This window comes from Ammospiza nelsoni, chromosome 4 (assembly GCF_027579445.1).
Source record: "Ammospiza nelsoni isolate bAmmNel1 chromosome 4, bAmmNel1.pri, whole genome shotgun sequence".
NCBI lineage: Eukaryota > Metazoa > Chordata > Aves > Passeriformes > Passerellidae > Ammospiza > Ammospiza nelsoni.
Window position 1 is genome coordinate 5931350 of NC_080636.1, and position 22237 is coordinate 5953586.

The following is a 22237-nucleotide window of genomic DNA, read 5'->3' on the forward strand; positions in this document are numbered from 1 at the left end:
CCCTGCAGGATTTTGGGATTCCCTGTGGGATTTTGGAATTCCCTGCAGGATTTTGGGATTTTTGGCGGGATTATGGGATTCTCTGAGGGTTTTGGGGATTCCCTGCTGGATTTTGGGGTTCTCTGCGGGATTTTGGGGTTTTCTGCTGGATTTTGGGGTTCCCTGCAGGATTTTGGGAGTTTTGGCGGGATTTTGGGATTCTCTGAGAGATTTTGGGATTCCCTGCAGGATTTTGGGATTTTTGGCGGGATTATGGGATTCTCTGAGGGATTTGGGGATTCCCTGCTGGATTTTGGGGTTCCCTGCAGGATTTTGGGATTCTCTGTGGGATTTGGGGATTTTCTCTGGGATTTTGGGATTCGCTGTGGGTATTTGGGATTTCCTGAGGGATTTTGGGGTTCCCTGTGGAATTTTGGGGTTCCCTGCAGGATTTTGGGGATTTCCTGCTGGATTTTGGGGATTCCCTGCAGGATTTTGGGATTCTCTGAGGGATTTTGGGATTCCCTGTGGAATTTTGGGGTTCCCTGCAGGATTTTGGGGATTCCCTGCTGGATTTGGGGGTTCCCTGCTGGATTTTGGGGATTCCCTGCAGGATTTTGGGATTCTCTGTGGGATTTGGGGATTTTCTCTGGGATTTTGGGATTCGCTGTGGGTATTTGGGATTTCCTGAGGGATTTTGGGGTTCCCTGCAGAATTTTGGGGTTCCCTGCAGGATTTTGGGGATTCCCTGCAGGATTTTGGGGATTCCCTGCAGGATTTTGGGATTCTCTGAGGGATTTTGGGATTCCCTGTGGAATTTTGGGGTTCCCTGCAGGATTTTGGGGATTCCCTGCTGGATTTTGGGGATTCCCTGCAGGATTTTGGGATTCTCTGAGGGATTTTGGGATTCCCTGCAGGATTTTGGGGATTCCCTGCTGGATTTGGGGGTTCCCTGCTGGATTTTGGGGATTCCCTGCAGGATTTTGGGATTCTCTGTGGGATTTGGGGATTTTCTCTGGGATTTTGGGATTCGCTGTGGGTATTTGGGATTTCCTGAGGGATTTTGGGGTTCCCTGCTGGATTTGGGGGTTCCCTGCAGGATTTTGGGATTCCCTGCAGGATTTTGGGATTCTCTGTGGGATTTGGGGATTTTCTCTGGGATTTTGGGATTCGCTGTGGGTATTTGGGATTTCCTGAGGGATTTTAGGGTTCCCTGCGGAATTTTGGGGTTCCCTGCAGGATTTTGGGATTCCCTGGGGGATTTTGGGGATTCCCTGCAGGCACACGCGTGGCGCAGCGATGTCACCCGGGCACAGATGTCACCCATTGTCCCCCCCGTGTGTCCCCGGGCCATTGTCCCGCCCGTGCCAGGAGCCGCCGGCACCGATCGCCGCCCGCTGCCCCCCCCCGCGCCATCCCGGGGCTGAACGGGACCGGGAGGAGCCACCCCGGCATCTGCACCGGCTCCCTCCCGGTGTCACCCACCGGGCACCGGAAAGCTCCGGGACCCCCAGAACCCCGGGATTGCCGCGGTATCGGGAACCCCCGGAAAGCTCCGGCCGCCGGGAAGGCTCCACAGTACCGCGAGCACCGGGAGCACCGAGCATGTACCGGAGGGACGAATGGAGCCGCGCCGCGGTGGCGGAGGGGTCAGCGCTGGACATGGAGCAGCGCCGGGGCTGCTGCTGCCCACCGGCACCGGCCCCGCAGGTACGGGAGCACCGGGGGCACCGGGAGGAGCCCCGGGGGCACCGGGAGCACCGGGAGCCCCGGGAGCAGCGGGAGCACTGAAAGCCCCGGGAGCACCGGGAGCACAGGGAGCACCGGGAGCATTGAGAGCCCCGGGAGCACCGGGAGCACTGAGAGCCCCGGGAGCAGCGGGAGCACTGAAAGCCCCGGGAGCACCGGGAGCATTGAGAGCCCCGGGAGCACCGGGAGCACCGGGAGCACCGGGAGCAGCGGGAGCACTGGGAGCACCGGGAGCAGCGGGAGCACCGGGAGCAGCGGGAGCACTGAGAGCACCGGGAGCAGCGGGAGCACTGAAAGCCCCGGGAGCACCGGGAGCACTGAGACCCCCGGGAGCAGCGGGAGCAGCCCGGGCACGAGGCCGCGGGGGCGGCCCCGGCCCCTCCCTGCCCCCCGGCCCCCCCGGCCGGTCCGGTCCCGCTGCCCCGGCCCAGCCGGGAATTCCGGTGGGATCCGGTACAACGGGAATCGCCCGCGCCCCCGGCACCCGGCGGGGAGGGGGGAACTGGGAGGGACTGGGAGGAACTGGGAGGAACGGGAGGAACGGGATGTCCCGCACGTGGCGGTGCCGGTGCCGCGCCCGGGGCTCACCGGGACATTTGGGGGGTCCCGGTGGGTCTGGGGGGTCCCGGTTCATCCGGTACAGCCACACTCGGGGGTCCCGGTGGATTTTGAGGAGGGGTCGGCGCATCCTGGGGTGGATCCGGTGCACTTTGAGGGCTCCTGGTGCACTTCGGGGGGTCCCGGTGCGTACCGTGGGGGGGGGGTCCCCGCCTTTCATCGCCCTTCAGCGCCGGTCCGGGTTCACTTTGGGGCTCCCGGTTCGTTCGGGGGTGTCTGGGCACACTCTGAGGGGTCTCGGTGCACTTGGGGACCGTCCCGGTGCATTCGGGGCATCCCGGGGCTCTTTGGGGAGCTCCTGGTGCATCCCGAGGAGTCTCGGTTCACTCGGTACCCGTGGAGGGGGTTCCAATCCCCCGGTACCGGCTCTGCACAGGGGCTCCGGTTCTCTCGGTTCGGTCCCAGCCCCCGGTACCGGCTCCTCACAGGGCTCCGGTTCGCTTCGTTCGGTCTCGGTGCTCTCGGTACCGGCTCCGTATGGGGGCTCCCGTTCTCTCGGGTCAGTCTCAGTCCCCCGGTACCGGCTCCTCACAGGGCTCCGGTTCTCTCGGGTCGGTCTCGGTGCCCCGGTACCGGCTCCTCACAGGGCTCCGTTTCTCTCCGTTCGGTCCCGGTGCCCCGGGGCTGTCTCTGTCCCTCCGCCCCGCGGATTTCCCCCAGCAGGGGGCGCCCCCGCCCGTTCCCGGTGTCCCGGCGCCCCGCGGGGGGGGCGGGGGGGACACGGAGGCGGCTCCTGGGAGAAGGGAGGGAGCGGGAGGGGGGACCCGGGCACGGGGGACACGGGGCGGGCCGTGGGGCGGGGGCGGCCGCCGCTTCCTGTGCGCGATCGCGGCGGAGCGGGAGCGGCCGGAGGTACCGGGAACGGGGGGTGGGGGCACAGGGGGTCCCGGTGTCCGTCCCTACCGGGGCTCCGTTCCGCGCTTCCCCCGCACGGGGCCCCGTCCGCTCCTCCCACGCCTCCCCCACCCCCTCCTCCTCCGGTGCCGTTCCCCGTTCGGCACCCCCGGGCACGGGGTCCCCCCTCCCCGCACCCCTTTTTCCGTTCCCGGCAAATTCTGCACCCTCGTTCCGCCCTCGCACCGCGAACCTTGCACCCCGTCTTGTGCCTGCACCCCAAACCCCGCACCCCAAACCCCGCACCCCAAACCCTGCACCCCGTCTTGTGCCTGCACCCCAAACCCTGCACCCCAAACCCTGCACCCCAAACCCGGCACCCCAAACCCCGCACCCCAAACCCCGCACCCCAAACCCTGCACCTCGTTCTGTGCCCGCACCCCAAACCCCGCACCCCAAACCCTGCACCTCGTTCTGTGCCCGCACCCCAAACCCTGCATTCCCTCCCTGCCCCTAATTCCCTCCCTGCACCCCAAACCCCGCACCTCAAACCCCGCACCCCAAACCCTGCACCCCGTCCTGTGCCTGCACCCCAAACCCTGCACCCCAAACCCCGCACCCCAAACCCTGCACCCCGTCTTGTCCCCAGAACCCCAAACCCCGCACCCCGTTCTGTGCCCACACCCTTTGTCCTGTTCCCACTCCCCTGCACCCCAAACCCTGCACCCCATCTTGTCCCCAGCACCCCAAACCCTGGAACCGCTTCCCCCGCACCCCCTCCCCGCCCTCCAGCTGGTTTCCCCTCCCCCGCCCCCCTCATCCCCTCGCTGCACCCCAAATCCTGCACCCCATCCCTACACCCCATCTATTCCCCTGCACCCTCTCCTGCGCCCCAAAATCCCTGCCCTGCCCCCAAAACCCTGCCCCCCTTTTCCCATCCCCACACTCCATCTTGTCTCCTTCACCCCATTTTCTCCATGTCTTTTCTTGTGCTCTGCACCTCAAACCCTGCACCCCAAATCCTGCACCCCAATCCCTGCATTCCCTCCCTGCCCCTGATCCCCAATCCCTGCACCCCAAACCCTGCACCCCAATCCCTTAATCCCCACCCTGCACCCTAAACCCTGCCGCATCACATTCTCAAAACCCTGCACCCCATTCCTGCACTCCAATCCCTGCACCCCAAACCCTGCACTCCAATCCCTGCACCCCAAACTCTACACCCCAAATCCTGCATTTCCTCCCTGCACCCCAAACCCTGCCCCATCACGTCCCCAAAACCCTACACCCCATTCCTGCACCCCAATCCCTGCATCCTCTCCCTGCCCCTGATCCCCTCCCTGCACCCCAAACCCTACACCCCACTTCTGCACCCCAAACCCTGCACCCCAAACCCTACAACCCATTCCTGCACCCCACTCCTGCACCCCACTCCTGCACCCCAAACCCTGCACTCCATTCCTGCACCCCATTCCTGCACTCCAAACCCTGCACCTCATTCTTGCACCCCACTCCTGCACCCCAAACCCTGCACCCCATCCCTGCACCCCTCACCCCATCCCTCGCCCCCCTTTTTCCCCCTTTCCCCCTTTCCCGACCCTTTATCCCCCTCCCTGCCCCCCAAACCCTGTCCCCATCTCTCCCCTCCCCCGCCCCCCATTTCCCTCTCCCCTCACCCCAAATCTCGCCTCTCCCGCCCCCCAAATTCCTCCCCCCGTCCCCGCCCCCTCCGCGCCGCCCCCGCTGCCCTTTCCCGCACAGATCCCCCCTTGTTCCCTGCCGGGGGGCGGCCAAACAACGCGGGCGCCCCCCCCAAATTCCATAGAGGGCCCCAAGCACCCCCAAATTCCATAGAGGGCCCCAAGCACCCCCAAATTCCCGTTGGGGTGGAGGGGGTTCGCCATCCAAACCCCATTTTCTCCCCGCAGCCACCTCGGTAGAGAGGGGGGGGTGTCCCCCACTGCACCCCCAGCGCTGGATGCGGCGGGACCCCCTTGGGGGGCTTTGGGGGAACCCCCCAAAATAGCTGGGGGGGTCCCGGGGGTCCCGATGGAGGTGGGGGGGGGCCGCCGGCTGCGGATCCTGGAGGATCTCAACATGCTCTACATCCGCCAGATCGCCGCCAGCATCCAGGTGCGAATTTTGGGGATCCCCCCCCTCACCCCAAATCCAAATCCGGGGAGATTTGCACCCCCCGGAGCCCCCAGACCCCGATTTTCCAGGGGGGGCTTTTGTGGGGGGGAGTCGCGGGAAGGTGGAACGGGCTCCTCATCCCAGAGGGATCCATGCACCACCCCAAACTCATCCTGCACCCCCAAATCACCAGAGGGGCGATTTTGGGGGGCTCCCGCTCCCCCCCTGTTGGCAGCGGGGGGTTATTTATAGGTGATGACGTCACTGGAGGGGGGGGACAGGGGCGGGATCGGGATCGGGATCGGGATCGGGATCGGGATCGGGATGGAGGAACCGGAGGTACCGGGAAGGACTTGGGGGGGCTGAGGGTGGTCGGTGGGGGGGGGGGGGTGCTGGGAAATTTGGGGTTTTGGGCGGTTTTTGGGGTGTTTGGTGAATCTGGGGGGGTTTGTGGGGTGCAGGATGAGTTTGGGGTGGTGCATGGCTCGGCTGTGGGGTGCAGGATGGATCTGTGGGGTGCAGGATGGATCTGTGTAGTGCGGGATGTGGTTTTGGGGTGCAGGGTAAATCTGTGGGGTGCAGGATGTGATTTTGAGGTGCAGGGTAAATCTATGGGGTGCAGGATGTGTTTCTGGGGTGCAGGATGGATCTATGGGGTGCAGGATGTGTTTTTGGGGTGCATGGTAAATCTGTGGGGTGCATGGTTCCACTAGAGGATGCTGGATGAGTTTGTGGGGTGCTTGCCCTGCCTTTGGGGTGCACAGCCCCTCCTTGGGGTGCACGGTGGATCTGTGGGGTGCTGAATGTGTTTTTGGGGTGCAGGATGGATCTGTATGTTGCAGGATGTGTTTTTGGGGTGCAGGATGGACCTATGGGGTGCATGGTTCTCCTAGGGGATGCTGGATGAGTTTTTGGGGTGCTTGCCCCGCTTTAGGGGTGCACAGCCCCCCCTTGGGGTGCACGATGGATCTCTGGGGTGCAGGATGTGTTTTTGGGGTGCAGAATGGGTCTGTGGGGTACATGGTTCCCCTAGAGGGTGCTGGATGAATTTTTGGGGTGCTCGCCCTGCCTTTGGGGTGCACAGCCCCCCCTTGGGGTGCACGGTGGATCTGTGGGACACGTGGTGCCCTCGTGGGGTGCACAGTGTGTTTTTGGGGTGCATGGCTCCCCCATGGGGTGCAGCAATAATTTGTGGGGTGCCTGGTAAACCTACGGGGTGCACAGTGGATCTGTGGGGTCTGTGATGTGTTTGTGGGGTGCGCGGTCTGGTCTTGGGGTTCACAGATTCCCTGTGGGGTGCTGGATGCGTCCGTAGGGTTTCTGATAAATCTGTGGGGTGCACGGAGCGTTTGTGGGGTGCCTGGTGAATCTGTGGGGTGCACGATGTGGGGGTGCAGCTGGGACCCCTTAGGGCAGGGCTGGGAGCCCCCATGTGCGTGGCTGGGACCCCCAAACAATGTGGGGATCCCCTCCCCCTGCCTGGGCATGACTGGGACCCCCAGGGAGGTTTTGGGGTCCCCTGTGCCCAGCAGGTGCCCCAGCCCCACATTCCCACAGACCCTCCCAAACCCCAAATGTGAGAGGAGCTGGAGGGGCTGTGGGTACAGGAGAGGTTTTGGGGTCCCCTCTGACCCTCAAATGTGCCATTGCCAGCATCTGGAGCTGCAGTGGGTTCAGAAGGGATTTGGGGACCCCCTGACCCCCCAAATATTCCCATTCCGAGGTGCCGGAGCTGCAGCGGGCCCTGCAGCGGGCGCTGTGGGTCCGGGAAGAGTTTTGAGGTTTGGGATGTGTTTTGGGGTCCCCCTGACCCCCCCAGTGTTCCCATCCCCAGGAGCCAGGCCTGCAGCAGGCTCTGGAGCAGTCACTGTGTGTTTGGGAGAGGTTTTGGGGTTCCCCTGGCCCCTCAAATGTTCTATCCCCAGGAGCCGGAGCTGCAGCAGGCCCTGGAGCAGGCCCTGGTGTTGTGGGAAGGGTTTTTTTGTGTAGGAAGAGTTTTGGGGTCCCCCTGACCCCCTAAATGTGCCCGTTCCCAGCAGCTGGAGCTGCAGTGTGTGCTGTGTGTTTGGGAGGGATTTTGGGGTCCCCATGACCCCTCAAATATTGCCATTCCCAGCAGCTGGAGCTGCAGCGAGCCCTGGAGCGGGCCCTGGTGTTGTGAGAAGCGGTTTGGGTTTTGGGAAGGATTTTGGGGTGCCCCTGACCCCCAATGTTCCATTCCCAGGAGCCGGAGCTGCAGTGGGCCCTGGAGCAGGCCCTGTTGTTGTGGGAAGGGTTTTGCAGTGTCAGAAGGGTTTTGGGGCTCCCCTGACCCCCAAATGTTCCATCCCCAGGAGCCGGAGCTGCAGCGGGCCTGGGTGTTATGGGAAGGGTTTTGGGGTCCCCGTAACCCCCCAGTGTTCCCATCCCCAGGAGCCAGAGCTGCAGTGGGCTGTAGAGCGGGCCCTGGTGTTACGGGAAGGGTTTTGGGGTGCCCCTGACCCCCAAATTTTCCCATCCCCAGGAGCTGGACCTGCAGTGGGCTCTGTGTGTTTGGGAGGGATTTTGAGGTGCCCCTGACCCCTCAAATGTTTCCTTCACCAGGAGCCAGAGCTGCAGCGGGCCCTGGAGCGTTCACTGAGGGTGCCGTGGGTTTGGGATGTGTTTGGGGGATGTGTTTTGGGGTCCCCCTAACCCCAAATATTGCCATCCCCAGGAGCCGGAGCTGCAGCGGGCCCTGGAGCGGGCCCTGTGGGTCAGGGAGGGATTTTGGGGTTTGGGGTGCCCCTGACCCCCAATGTTCTGTTCCCATCCCCAGGAGCCGGAGCTGCAGTGGGCCCTGGAGCGTTCAGTGAGGGTCAGGGAGAGATTTTGGGGTTTGGGATGTGTTTTGGAGTCCCCCTGACCCCCAGTGTTCCATTTCCAGGAACAAGAGCTGCAGCGGGCTCTGGAACGAGCCCTGGTGTTGTGGGATGTGTTTTGGGGGTCCCCCTGACCCCCCCAGTGTTCCGTCCCCAGGAGCCGGAGCTGCAGCGGGCCCTGGAGCGGGCCCTGCGGGTCCGGGAGGGATTTTGGGGTTTGGGATGTGTTTTGGGGTCCCCCTGACCCCCGTTGCTCTATCCCCAGGAGCCGGAGCTGCAGCAGGCCCTGGAGCGAGCCCTGCGGGTCCGGGAGGGATTTTGGGTTGTGGGATGTGTTTTGGGGTTCCCCTAACCCCAAATTTTCCCATCCCCAGGAGCCGGAGCTGCAGCGGGCCCTGGAGCGAGCCCTGCGGGTCCGTGAGGGCGCCCGGCGCCTCCTCCCCGCCTGCAGCCGGCCCGAGCAGGCGCTGGAGACCACCAAGACCCTGGTGCTGTGCGAGGCCAGGGTGGTCGCGGCCGGGGGCGAGCTCCAGCGGCGCCAGGAGGCCCGGCTGAGGGGGGCCCGCCGGTGAGACACCCCAAAAATGAGCCCTGAGGGAATGGGGGACCCCAAGGGATGCCCCAAGGTGGGGAGGGCACCCTGTGGGACCCCCAAAGGCGAGGGGGAATGGGGAACACTACAGGGGGTCCTAAAATTTTGGGGGGGGTCCCTAAAAATGAGGGAGGGGTTTGGGGATCCCATAGGGGGTGTGGTGGTGGGGGGCACTCCAAAATCTGGGGGGACATCGGGGACAGGGCAGTGAGGGACACCCCAAAACCAGGGGGTGGGATGAGAGACTCTTGGGGGGGTTGTGGCAGTGAGGGACACCCCGAAATTTGGGGGGACATGGGGAACACGGCAGTGAGGTAGACCCCAAATCCTGGGGGGACAGGGCAGTGAGGGACACCCCAAAACATGGGGGACAGGGCAGTGGGAGACACCCCAAAATCTGGGTTATTGGATGGGAGACCCTTGGCAGTGAGGGACACCTCGACATTTTGGGGAACATGGGGGACACAGCAGTGAAGGACACCTCAAAACCTGGGGGACCATGAGGGACACCCCAAAACCTGTGGGGACATGGGGGACACAGCAGTGAGGAAAAACTCCAAAACTTGGGGGGACATGGCAGTGAGAGGCGCCCCAAAACCCGGGGAGACATGGGGGACACTGCAGTGAGGGACATCCCAAAACCTGGGGGGACACAGCAGTGAGGGAAAACCCCAAATCCTGGGGAGACACAGCAGTGAGGTACTCCCCAAAACCTGGTGGGACATGGGGGACACGGCAGTGAGGGACACCTCAAAACCTGAGGGGACGTGGCAGTGAGGGACACCCCAAAACCTGGGGGGACATCGGGGACAGGGCAGTGAGGGACACCCCAAAACCAGGGGTTGGATAGGAGACTCTTGGGGGGATTGTGACAGTGAGGGACACCCCAAAATTTGGGGGGACATGGGGGACACAGCAGTGAGGTACACCCCAAATCCTGAGGGGACAGGGCAATGACGGACGCCCCAAATCTTGGAGGGACATGGGGGACAGGGCAGTGAGGGACATCCCAAAATCTGGGTTATTGGATGGGAGACCCTTGGCAGTGAGGGACACCTCGAAATTTTGGGGAACATGGGGGACACGGCAGTGAAGGACACCTCAAAACCTGGGGGACCATGAGGGACACCCCAAAACCTGTGGGGACATGGGGGACACAGCAGTGAGGATAAACTCCAAAACTTGGGGGGACACGGCAATGAGCGGTGCCCCAAAACCCGGGGAGACATGGGGGACACTGCAGTGAGGGACCCCCCCAAAACCTGTTGGGACAGGGGTGTCACGGCACTGAGGGAAGCCCCAAAATCTGGGGGAACATGGCAGTGAGGGACACCCCAAAACCTGGGGGGACATGGGGGACACTGCAGTGAGGGAAAACCCCAAATCCTGGGGAGACACAGCAGTGAGGAACACCCCAAAACTTGGGGTGGGATGGGAGACAGGACAGAGTGGGACACCCCAGAACCCGGGGGGACATGGGGGACACGGCAGTGAGGGACACCCCAAAACCTGGGGGGATATGGGGGACACCCCAAAACCTGGGAGGACATGGGGCACAGGGCAGTGAGGGGCACCGAAAAACTTGGGGGACACATCAGTGAGGGAAAACCCCAAAGCCTGGGAGGACAGGGCAGTGAGGGACACCCCAAAACCCGGGGGGACATGGGGGGGCACCCCAAAACCCTTGGAGACCCTTGTGGGGGTTGTGGCAGTGAGGGACCCCCCGAAATTTGTGTGGAAGGGGGCAAAGCAGAGGGGCACACAGTGGGGGTGATGTGGTGACAGGGGACACCCCAAACCCGGGGAGGGGAGCCCCCAAAATGTGTGGGGAGCTTTGCTGACCCTGCCGTCCCCCACAGCCCCTCGGAGGGCGGGCCCGGGGCGGAGCCGGTGCCGTGCCGGGGCACCGTCTGCATCTCAGGTACGGGGGGTCCCGGGGGGGTTCTGGGCAGGGGGAACCCCCTCCTCTCTGCCTGCCCCCCCTGCGGCACCGCCTGCATTTGGGGTGCGGGGTTTGGGGTGTCTCGGGGGGTCTCACCCCTCTCCTGGTCCCCCCCTCCCCAGATTTGCGCATCCCGCTGATGTGGAAGGACACGGAGTACTTCAGGAACAAGGGGGGTGAGTGTTGGGGTGCCGGGGGTCCCCGCTGGCCCCGCGGTGCCCCCCGTGACCCCCTGACCCGCCGTGCCCCCCAGAGCTGCACCGCTGTGCCGTGTTCCTGCTGCTGCAGGTGGGGGCTGAGATCCACGACACCCCCACCGTGCTGGTGGACAGGACCCTGACCGACATCTGCTTCGAGGGAGCCGTGCTCTTGTGAGGGGGAAAGGGATGGGGGGAGGATCCCCGGGACCCCCACTCCCCTCCCCAGGACCCTGGCACCCCCCTATAGGATTCCTGATCACCCCCATACATCCCCAGGGACACTGAGACCCCCCCCCCCTCCATGGGACCCTTGATCCCCCTCAGAGACCCCTGATCATCCCCACGTCCCCTCCCCGGGACCCTGGCACAGCCTGACCACCCCCTATGGCACCCCCATACCCCTCCCCGGGACCCTGGCACCCCTCTGTGGGGATCCCTGATCACCCCCATACATCCCCAGGGGCAGTGAGACCTCCCCTCCATGGGACCCTTGATCGCCCTCAGAGACCCCTGATCATCCCCACACCCCTCCCTGGGACCCTGCCCCCCCCAGGGGACCCCAGATCATCCCCCTATATGACCCTTGACACCCCCATATCCCCCCATGGGACCCCTGAGCCTCTCTATGGGACTCCTGATCACCCCCACATCACCCCCCAGGACCACTGCCACCCCCCCATGGGACCCCGATCACTCCCCTAAGGGACCCTGGCACCGTCTATGGGACCCTGACACTTCCCTATGGGACCCCTGATCAACCCCCTATGGGACACTGATACCCCCCTATGGGCCCTTTGACACCCCCATATTCCCCCATGGGACCCCTAAACCTCTTTATGGGAGCCCCGACCACCCCCACACACCCCCAGGGACCCCAAATCCCTCCCATGGGACCCCCAACATCCCCACACTCCTCCCTGGGACCCTGACACCCCCCTAGGGGACCTCTGGTCACCCCCATGGGACCCCTGAACTTCTCTATGGGACTCCTTCCACCCCCACAGCCCTCCCTGGGACCCCTCTATGGGACACTGCCACCCCCCTGGGACCCCTGAGCCTCCCCATGGTGCCCCTGACACCCCCACACCCCCCTATGGGACCCTGCCACCCCCCCTGGGACCCCTGAGCCTCCCCATGGTGCCCCTGACACCCCCACACCCCCCTATGGGACCCTGTCACCCCCCATGGGACCCCTGCCGCCACCAACCCCCACTTGGGGACCTCTGACCCCTTCTGGGGGTGACCCCTGCCTTCCTCTGCCCACGCTGGGAGGGACCCCTGCCCCAAACTCTCCCTTCCCAGTCCCTGCAGTGTCCCCACAGTCCGTGGGGTGGCCCTGGGAGTGTCCCCTGCTGGCACTGACCCTGCTGGCACTGACTCCTCTGTACCCTCCATGCTGGCACTGACCCCTTTGTGCCCCTTGGGTCAGCACTGACCTGTGCCCTCCCTGACATTGACCTCCCAGTGCCCGTCCTGGTCTTGACCCCTCTGTGTCCCTTGGGCTGGCACTGACCCCTCTGTGCCCCCCTGGCTGTGATCCCACTGTCACCGACCCTCTGTGCCCTCCAAGCTGTCACTGACCCCTCTGTGCCCCCCTGGCACTGACCCCCTTGTGCCCTCCCAGCTGGCACTGACCCCTCTGTCTCCCCATGCTGGCGCTGACACTTCTGTGCCCCCTGGGCTGTCACTGACCTCACTGTGCCCCCCCTGTGCCCCCTGGGTTGTCACTGACCCCAGTGGCACTGACCCCTGTGCCCCCCTGTCACTGACCTCTGTGCCGCCTCATGCTGGCACTGCCCCCTGGGCTGTCACTGTCCCCTGTGCCCCAGGGTTGGCACTGACTCCTGTTCCCCCCCAGTGGCACTGACCCCCCTGTGCTCCCCATGCTGGCACTGACCCCTCTGTGCCCCCTGGGCTGGCACTGCCCCCCATGCTGTCACTGTCCCCCTATGCCCTCCGGGCTGTCACTGAGCCCTAGACTGTCACTGTCCCCTGTGCCTCCCAGGCTGTCACTGCCCCCCCATGCTGTCATTGCCCCCGGGCTGTCCCTGACCCCTGTCCCTGTCCCTGTCCCCTGTGTCCCCATGCTGTCACTGCCCCCATGCTGTCCCTGACCCCTGTCCCTGTCCCTGTCCCCTGTGTCCCCAGCCCCGAGGCGGGCCCGGATTTCGAGCTGCGTTTGGAGCTGTACAGCGCGGGGCTGCCCGGGCCGGGGGCGCAGGGCAGTGCCCCCCGCAAGCTGGCATCGCGCCTCAGCACCTCCCTGGGCCGCTCCTCGGGCCGCCGGGCACGGGCTGCCATGGACGGGGGCCCTGCCAGCCCCCCGGGCACCGCGGGCACCGCCACCGGGGCGCTGCTGCTGCCACCGCCCGGAGTGCCGTGAGTACCCTGTGTGTGTCACCTGTGTGTCACCTGTGTGTCACCTGTGTGTCACTGTGTCACTGTGTATCACTGTGTGTCACTGTGTGCCACCTGTGTGCCACCTGTCACCTGTGTCACTGTGTATCACTGTGTGTCACGTGTCCCTCTGTGTGTCACATGTCCTCCCATGTACTCCCCTGTGTCCTCCTGTGCCCCCTGTACCCTCTGTGTGCCTCCTGTCCCCCCTATGTGTCACATGTCCTCCTCTGCCCCCCGTGTGTTCCACATGTCCCTGTGTGTGCCCCCTTCTGTGCCCTCTGTGTGCCACCTGTGTGTAACAAATGCCCCCTGTGCATCACATGCCCCCCTGTGTGCCCCCCTGTGCCCCTTTCTGTGCCCTCTGTGTGCCACATGTCCCCCTGTGTGCCCCTGTGTCCTGCCCATGCCCCCCTGTGTGCCACTCCATGTGCCACATGTCCCCCGGTGCCCCCCTGTGCCCTGTCCCCCCATGTCCCCTCATGTCCCCCCATGTCCCCACCTGTGCCCCCCCTGTGCCCTCAGACTCCCTGATCCTCCCCAACCCCTCAACTTCCCCACGGTGTCCCCAGCTGTCCCTGATGTCCCTTGACCCCTAATGTCCCCCTAACCTCACAATGTCCCCTGCCCCCTGGTGTCCTCAGTTGTCCCCGATGTCCCTTGACCCCCTGGTGTCCCTCTGCCCCTCCCAGTGTCCCCTGACACCCCAATGTCCCCTGTCCCTCGGTGTCCCCCTGACCCCCCATTATCCCCAGATGTCCCCAATGTCCCCTGACCCCCCAGTGTCCCCAGGTGTCCTTGGTGTCCCCTGCCCCCCCGCTGTCTCCCCCAATATCCTCCTAGCCCCACAATGTCCCTTGTGCCCCCATGTCCCCAATGTCCCCAGGTATCCCCAATGTCCCCAGTGTCCCCAATGTCCCCAATGTCCCCAGGTGTCCCCGGTTCCAGCTGCTGGCTCACACCACGCTGTCCCTGGCTCAGGTGCACGACGGCTTCCGCACGCACGACCTCGTCATCGCTGCCGATGGTCAGTGGGGTCACCGCACCCCAAAACTGCCCGGGGCACCCCTAAATACCCCATAAACACCCCATCAACACCCCAAAATTGCCCGGGGCACCCCTAAATACCCCATAAACACCCCATCAACACCCCAAAACTGCCCGGGGCACCCCTAAATACCCCATAAACACCCCATAAACACCCCAAAACTGCCCGGGGCACCCCAAAACAGACGATATCACCCCCAAACATGCCAAAACAGCCCGGGGCGCTCCTAAACACCTCATAAACACCCAATAGCATCCTATAACACCCCAAAACAGCCCAGGACACCCCAGAACAGCCCATGGCACCCCATAAACACCCCTAAACACCTCAAACAGCTCAGGGCACCCTATAACACCCCATAAACACCCCAAAACACCTCATAAACACCTCAAAACAGCCCAGAGCACCCCTAAATACCCTGTAACACCCCATAAACACACCTAAACACCCCATAACACCCCATAACACCCCTAGACACCCTGAGGCACCCCAAAACACCACATGGCACCCCAAAACACCCCGGGGCACCGCTAAACAGCCCATAAACACCCCATGAACACCCCATGGCACCCTGAAACACCCCATAATACCCCATGGCACCCCAAAACACCCCATTAAAAACCCCATGGCACCTCCTGACGCCCCATAACACCCCATGGCCCCCTATAGCACCCCATAATACCCTGGGACACCCCAAAATTCCCCACACGTACGATGGCACAAAACTTCCCACACACACTGTAACACCCCAAAACTCCCCACACACCCCAAACCAGGGCAATGGGCTGGAGCAGATGGGGAGGAGTTGGGGGGTCTGGGATTTTGGGGTCCTGCAGGGGTGAGGGTGGATTTGGGGTCTCAGTACATGGGAGACGGGGGGGTCCTGGCACGAGAAGGGGGGGTCTGGGATCCTTTTGGGGTTTGGGGATCCCTGTCAGCCCCCAAGAGATTCAGGAGTCCCAGAGCAGAGCAGAGCAGAGCCCTGCTGGGGGATTTGGGATCAGTGTCCCCCCTGTGTCCCCCCAAGGAAGAGCAGAGCCCTGCTGGGGGTTTGGGGACAGTGTGGGGTCCCTTCATGTCCCCCCTGTGTCCCTCCAAAGCAGAGCTCTGCTGGAGGGTTTGGGGACAGTGTGGGGTCCCTCCATGTCCCCGTGTCCCCTCAGAGCTGATCCCTGCTGGGGGGTTTGGGGTCAGTGTCCCCATGTCCCCCCAAAGCAGAGCCCCGCCGGGGGAATTTGGGGGTCCCTCCATGTCCCCCCTGTCCCCTCTGTCCCCGGTGTCCCCCCAGAGCTGAGCCCCTGCTGGGTGGGTTTGGGGGTCTCTCCATGTCCCTCCATATCCCCCCTGTCCCTGTATCCACCTCCATGTCCCCCCATGTCCCTGCTGTCCCCTGGTGTCCCCGCAGAGCAGAGCCCCTGCTGGGTGGGTTTGGGTGTCCCTCCATGTCCCCCCTGTCCCCCCATGTCCCCGCTGTCCCCGTGTCCCCGCAGAGCAGAGCCCCTGCTGGGTGCCCCTCTATGGCCGCGTGTGTTGCCGCCTGGCGGCCCGGCCCAGCTGCATGGACACCCCCGCGGCGACAGGGACACTGCGGCTGCAGGTCAGCGACAGTGACAGCGGCCACACCGGGAATGGCATCGGGAATGCACCGGGAGGGGCACCGGAAGGGGCATCGGGAGGGACACCGGGAGGGCACCGGGAATGGCACCGGCAGGGCACCGGGAATGGGATAGAGGGATGGGATCAGGAATGGGATAGAGGGGTGGGGTTTATTAACACTGCCACGATAAAGGGGACACTGCAACTGCAGGGGAGGGAATGGGATAGAGAAATGGGATTGAGGGAAATGGGATATGGGGATGGGATAGAAAAATGGGATGTAGAAATGGGATAGAAGGAAATGGGATATAGGAGAAATGGGATAGAAGGAAATGGGACAGACAAATGGGGTATAGAGAAATGGGATATAGGGAAACGGAGTATAGGGATGGGATTGAGAAATGAGATAGAGGACTGGGATATAGGGAAATGGGATAGAGAAATGGGATAGAGGACTGGGATATAGGGAAATGGGATATAAGGATGGGATAGAAAGATGGGATATAGGGAAATGGGATATAGGGATAGGACATAGGGATAGGGACATAGGGATGGGATCGAGAAATGGCATGTAGGGATCGGATAGAGGGATGAGATAGAGAAATAAGATTGGATATAGAGATGGGATATAGGGATGGGATGTAGGGAAATGGGGTAGAGATGGAATATAGGGAAATGGGATATAGGGAAATGGAAAACAGGGAAATGGGACATAGGGATGGGATCAAGAAATGGGATAGAGGAATGGGACATAGGGAAATGGGATAGAAAAATGGGATATAGGGATGGGACATGGGAATGGGATAGAGGAAAGGGATAGAGGAATGGGATATAAGAAAATGAGATATAGCGAAATGGGATAGACAAATACCATATAGAGAAATGAGATACAGGGATGGGATAGAGACATGGGCTATAGAGAAATGGGATATAAGGAAATGGCATATAGGAATGGGATAGAGGGATAGGATAGAGAAGTGGGACATAGGGAAATGGGATAAAAGAATGGGATTGAGAAATGAGGTAGAAAAATGGGATACAGGGAATGTGCCACCTGTGGGTGCTGAATGAGGGGGACACTGGTGCTGTGGTGTCACTCGGGGAACACTGGAGCTGTGGTGCCCCCCGTGGGTGCTGTATGGGGTCACACTGGTGCTGTGGTGCCCCCCGTGTGCACTCACGTCCCCGGGGGTCTCGGGCAGGCTCCAGGGGCCGAGGGCCCTGGCGGGACCCCCCTGTTCTGTGTCCTGCGGGGCCCGGGGCTGCTCTGCTACGGCAGCGCCAGCGAGGCTGAGGCGGGGCAGGAGCCCACGCTGACCATCGCTGTCACCAAGGTACACAGGGACACTCTGGGGACACAGGGGACACTGTGGGGGCTGGTGGGGTCTGGGGGGCACAGGGAGTGTGGGGTTGGGGGGGATGGAGGGGTCATGGAGGGGTGGGGGTTACGGGGAGAAAGGGGCAGTGTGAGGGGGTCAGGGTGATTTGAGGTTTGTGGGGAGCTCTGGGGTCTGCGGGGGCTGTGGGGTGTTGTGGTGTCTATGGGGGCTGTGGGGTGTTCTGGGGTCTGTGGGGTCTGTAGGGTCTATGGGGTGTTCTGGGGAGCTCTGGGATCTATGGGAGCTGTGGGATCTATGGGAGCTGTGGGGTCTATGGGGGTCTGTGGGGTCTATGAGGGCTGTGGGGTCTATGGGATGTTCTGGGGTCTATGGGAGCTTTGGGGTTTATGGGGAGCTCGGGGCTCTCTGGGATGTTCTGGGGTCTCTGCGGGCTGGGGTGTCTCTGGGGGTCTCTGGGTGTCTCTGGGGCTCTCTGGGCTCTCTGGGGGTCTCTGGGTGTCTCTGGGGGTCTCTGGGTGTCTCTGGGGCTCTCTGGGGCTCTCTGGGTGTCTCTGGGCTCTGTGGGGGTGTCTCTGGGGCTCTCTGGGATGTTCTGGGGGTCTCTGGGGGTGTCTCTGGATGTCTCTGGAGCTCTCTGGGCTCTCTGGGGGTCTCTGGGCTCTCTGGGGGTCTCTGGGGTCTTTCTGGGGGTCTCTCTGGGTGTCTCTGGGCTCTCTGGGGCTCTCTAGGCTCTCTTGGGGTCTCTGGGGTCTCTCTGGGTGTCTCTGGGCTCTCTGGGGGTCTCTGGGGGTCTCTGGGTGGGGTCTCTGGGTGTCCCCGGTCTCCGTGCCCCCCAGCCCTGTGTGTGCCCCAGGACACGCGGGTGCGGGCGCTGCAGGCGGGGGGTCGGGGGCAGCCCCCCGGGGTGGCCGTCACCAACCGCCTGGGCGGGGAGGAGGTGACACACGGGCTGCTGGCCGAGAGCACGGCCGAGGCTCAGCGCTGGCTGCAGGCCTGGGGACAGCACCTCTGCGACCTGGGTGAGCCCCCGGGACACCCCTGACATGTGGGATCCCCCCCTGACCTGTGGGACCCTAAACATCCCTGAAGGACCCCACACATCCCAGTGGGACCCTACACAGCCTTGTGGGACCCTCCAAATCTCTGTGGGGCCCTCCCAGCCCTCTGGGACCCTAAATATCCCTGTGGGACCCTCCCAGCCCTGTGGGACCCTAAATATCCCTGTGGGACCCTACAAAACCCCTGTGGGACCCTCCACATCACTGTGGGATGCTACAGATCCCTGAGGGTCCTCCACATCCCTGTGGGACCCTACACATTCCCTCTGGGACCCTCCCATCCGTGTGGGACCCCACACATCACTGTGGGACCCTACAAACCCTTGTGGGACCCTCTGTGCTGGTGGGACCCTGTCCCAGTGTTGTTAAAGGACCCCAAACCTAGTGGGACCCCCTGATCCCTGTGGGCTCCCCACCCTGGCAGGACCCCTGACCATCCCTGTGGGGGCTCCATCACCCCAGGACTCCTAAACCCCGTGGGACCCAGAGAAATGGGGATGAGGAAAAGGCTGGGAACAGGACAGGGACAGGGACAGGGACAGAGATGGGCACGGGATGGGGACAGTGACATGGGTGGCAACAACAATGGGGTGGGACACAGATGGGAAGGCACAAGAGCAGGACCCCCTTGGGGACCCCCACTCCAAACCATCCTTGTGGGAGCTCCATCACCCCAGGACCCCCAACCCAGTGGGACACCAGTCCTGAGAGCACCCCCATTCCTGTGAGACCCCATCCCAGACTGACTCCATACAGTGGGACCCCCATCCAACAGGACCCCAACATCTAATGGGACCCCCATTTCCCTGCAGACCCCATCCCAGACTGACCCCATCCAATAGGACCCCCATCCAATGGGACCCCCAGCCCCCTGCAATCCCCATTCCCATAAGACCCCCATCCCAGGCTGTCCCCGTTGCTCTGTAGACCCCATCCTAGGCAGACTCCATCCAATGGAACCCCTATCCAGTGGGACCTCTACCATCCAGTGGGACCTCTACCATCCAGTGGGACCCCCATCGCCCTGCAGACCCCACCCCTATCCCCTGCAGACCCCACTCCCCTGCAATCTCCCTCCCCTGCAGCCCCCATCCCAGGCAGACCCTATCCCCCTGCAGACCCCAGCCCCTTGCAGACCCCAGCCCCCTGCAGCCCCCATCTAATGGGACCCCCATTCCCCTGCAGCCCCCATCAAATGGGACCCCCATCCCTCTGCAGACCCCACCCCTTCAATCCCCATCCCAGGCTGACCCCATCCAATGGGACCCCCATCCAATGGGACCCCCATCCCAGGCAGTCCCCATTCCCATAAGACCCCCACCCCAGGCTGTCCCCATTCCAGTGGGACCCCATCCCCCTGCAGACCCCATCCCAGTGGGACCCTGTCCCATGCAGACCCCATCCAATGGGACCCCAATCCAATGGGACCCCCATCCAATGGGATGCCCATCCAATGGGACCCCCATCCCCCTGCAGACCCCATCCCCTGCAGACCCCATCCAACAAGACCCCCATGCCCTGCAGACCCCACACCAGGCTGGCCCCATCCCCCTGCAGACCCCATCAAACAGGACCCCCATGCCCTGCAGACCCCATCCCAGGCTGACCCCATCCAATGGGACCCGCAGACCCCATCCCCATCCCCTTCAATTGCCCCCCCCCCCGCAGCCCCCAGCTCGAACCTCCTGGCTCCCGGGGCTCTCTGTCCCCGCCCATTGTCCCGTTGTCCCCGCTGTCCCCAGCCCAGTGGAAGCAGTGCTGTGAGGAGCTGATGCGGATCGAGGAGCCCCCCCCGCGCCGCCCCCCGGCCCCGCTGCCCCCCCAGGGCTCCCTGTACCACCAGACGGGTGAGTGGGGCCCATCGGGGCGGGGGCTCTGCTCTGTCTCCCCTCTCTGCTCTCTGCTCGCTCCCTAACGCTGCTCTTCTCGCTGTCCCCCCTTTTCTGTCCCCCTCTCGTTTCTGTCCCCACTTTCTGCCGCTGTCCCCCCTCCCTGGGGCGCCCCCAGCCCCGCCGGGTCCCCCCGGGCCCCCCCCGGCCGAGGGGCTGCTGCTGCAGGAGAATGTGTCAGCCGAGATCCGGGCTCTGCTCAGCTCCTACTACAGCGACAGGTGACGGGGGGGACACGGGGGGACCCCCGACAGCCCCCCGCAATGCCACAGAGAGGGGACAGAGGGAGATGGGATAGAGGAAAATGGGACAGAGGGATGGGATAGAGGGAAATGGGATAGAGGGAAATGGGACAGAGGGAAATGGGATAGAGGGAAATGGGATAGAGAAATGGGATAGAGGGAAATGGGATATAGGGATGGGGTAGAGAAATGGGATATAGGGATGGGATATAGGGAAATGGGATAGAGGGAAATGGGATAGAGGGATGGGACAGAGGGAAATGGGATATAGAGTAATGTGATATAGGGATGGGATAAAGGGAAATGGGATAGAGGGAAATGGGATATAGGGAAAGGGGATAGAGGGAAACGGGATATAGAGATGGGATAGAGGGAAACGGGATATAGGGAAATGGGATGTAGGGAAATGGGATATAGAGATAGGATATAGGGAAATTGGGATATAGGGAAATGGGATATAAGGATGGGATATAGGAAAATGGGATATAGGGAAATGCAATATAGGGATGGGATATAGGGATGGGGTAGAGAAATGGGATATAGAGAAATGGGATAGAGGAATGGGATATAGGGATGGGGTAGAGAAATGGGATATAGAGAAATGGGATATAGGGAAATAGGATATAGGGATGGGGTAGAGAAATGGGATATAGGGATGGGATCGAGAAATGGGATATAGGGAAATGGGATAGAGGAATGGGATATAGGGAAATGGGATATAAGGAAATGGGACATAGGGAAATGGGTTATAGGGATGGGATAGAGAAATTGGATGTAAGGATGGAATAGAGAAATGGGACATAGGGAAATGGGACATAGGGACGGGATGTAGAATGGGATAGAGGGTGGAGTTTATTAACACTGCCATGATAAAGGGGACACTGCAATGAGGGGACCCCCAACAGCCCCCCCGCGCTGCCACAGCCCCCCCAGCACTGCCCTGGGGACAGGGGGGGCAGAAAGGGACACCCAAACCCCCCCACAGCCGCACGGGGGAGTATGGGGATATTTGGGGGGGGGTCATTCAGTGTGCGGGGGGGTCCGGGGCTGCCCGTGACCCCCCCTTTTCCCCACCCCCCCAGCTATTGACCCCTCGGATGACATCGCGGCCGTCACCGAGATCCTGGCGGGGCACGGGGGGGCTCCCCGCGCTCCGGGCCCCTCCCCGTGGCTCTCGCTGTTCGAGGGGCCCCCCCTGCGCAGCCCCAGCCCCCCCCGCCGGGGCCGCCCCCGAACCCTGTCCCTGGACGCCCGGCTCAGCACCCTCAAGGGCCGGGGGGGCCCCCCAAAACCGCCCCACTCCAGCTCCTCCAGCAGCGGCAGCAGCAGCCCGGGGCCCCCCCAGCGCGACCCCCCCAGAGCCCTCCAGTCCCGGGTGTGACCCCCCCAAGCACTTTTGGGGGGGTAACAGAGGGATGGACCCCCCCCAAAGGGGGTTTGGGGGTGCTGGGGGCTCCCTGCTTCTGTTTTTGGGGAGAAACTGGAATTTCTGCCCTCCCCATGCTGGGGGGGCTCAGAGCTAAACTCCAAAAAGGGGGGGGGTGGTTTCCTTCCCCCCCCCCCCCCACAAAGGTGGGTGCTGGGGACCCCCCCCCCCACCGCAGGGTGGGTGCTCAGGGTCTAACCCGGGGTGGGGGACACACAGAGCCCCCCCCAGCTCTGCTTTCCTCACCTCTAACCCGGGGTGTGGGGGGGACACAGAGCCCCCCCAGCAGGGCCCCCCACAATTAATAATATTCACTAATAATTTGCATTAAAATTTATTTAACAGCTGCTGTGT

General features: G+C 62.8%; 1 protein-coding gene across 3 annotated transcripts; it reads left to right on the forward strand.

Moving 5' to 3' along the window:
* The first annotated feature begins 1494 nt into the window (after positions 1 to 1494).
* Positions 1495 to 22193, forward strand: RTKN (rhotekin). 3 transcript variants are annotated; one of them, XM_059470522.1, is made up of 13 exons: positions 1495 to 1689; positions 8528 to 8721; positions 10605 to 10666; positions 10810 to 10863; positions 10941 to 11058; positions 13036 to 13266; positions 14217 to 14311; positions 15823 to 15929; positions 17131 to 17262; positions 18122 to 18287; positions 20069 to 20173; positions 20334 to 20436; positions 21540 to 21755. In XM_059470522.1, exons 1-13 carry the CDS (start codon positions 1585 to 1587, stop codon positions 21544 to 21546), a joined length of 1479 nt encoding a protein of 492 aa, XP_059326505.1. In that variant the 5' UTR covers positions 1495 to 1584; the 3' UTR covers positions 21547 to 21755. The 3 variants fall into 3 exon arrangements, with proteins under 3 accessions (XP_059326505.1, XP_059326503.1, XP_059326504.1); XM_059470520.1 differs by lacking the exon at positions 20334 to 20436 and having other exon boundaries at positions 21540 to 22193; XM_059470521.1 differs by lacking the exons at positions 1495 to 1689; positions 20334 to 20436 and adding an exon at positions 5638 to 5652 and having other exon boundaries at positions 21540 to 22193.
* Positions 22194 to 22237: the final 44 nt, after the last annotated feature.

What these genes read in the sequence shown, in the direction of transcription:
- RTKN (XM_059470520.1), top strand. Translation starts at nt 1,585, where the DNA reads ATGTACCGGAGGGACGAATGGAGCCGCGCCGCGGTGGCGGAGGGGTCA. An exon ending in CACCGGCACCGGCCCCGCAG is followed by an intron (nt 1,690 to 8,527) that starts GTACGGGAGCAC and finishes TCCCATCCCCAG; the next exon opens with GAGCCGGAGCTGCAGCGGGC. An exon ending in CTCCCTGTACCACCAGACGG is followed by an intron (nt 20,174 to 21,539) that starts GTGAGTGGGGCC and finishes CCACCCCCCCAG; the next exon opens with CTATTGACCCCTCGGATGAC.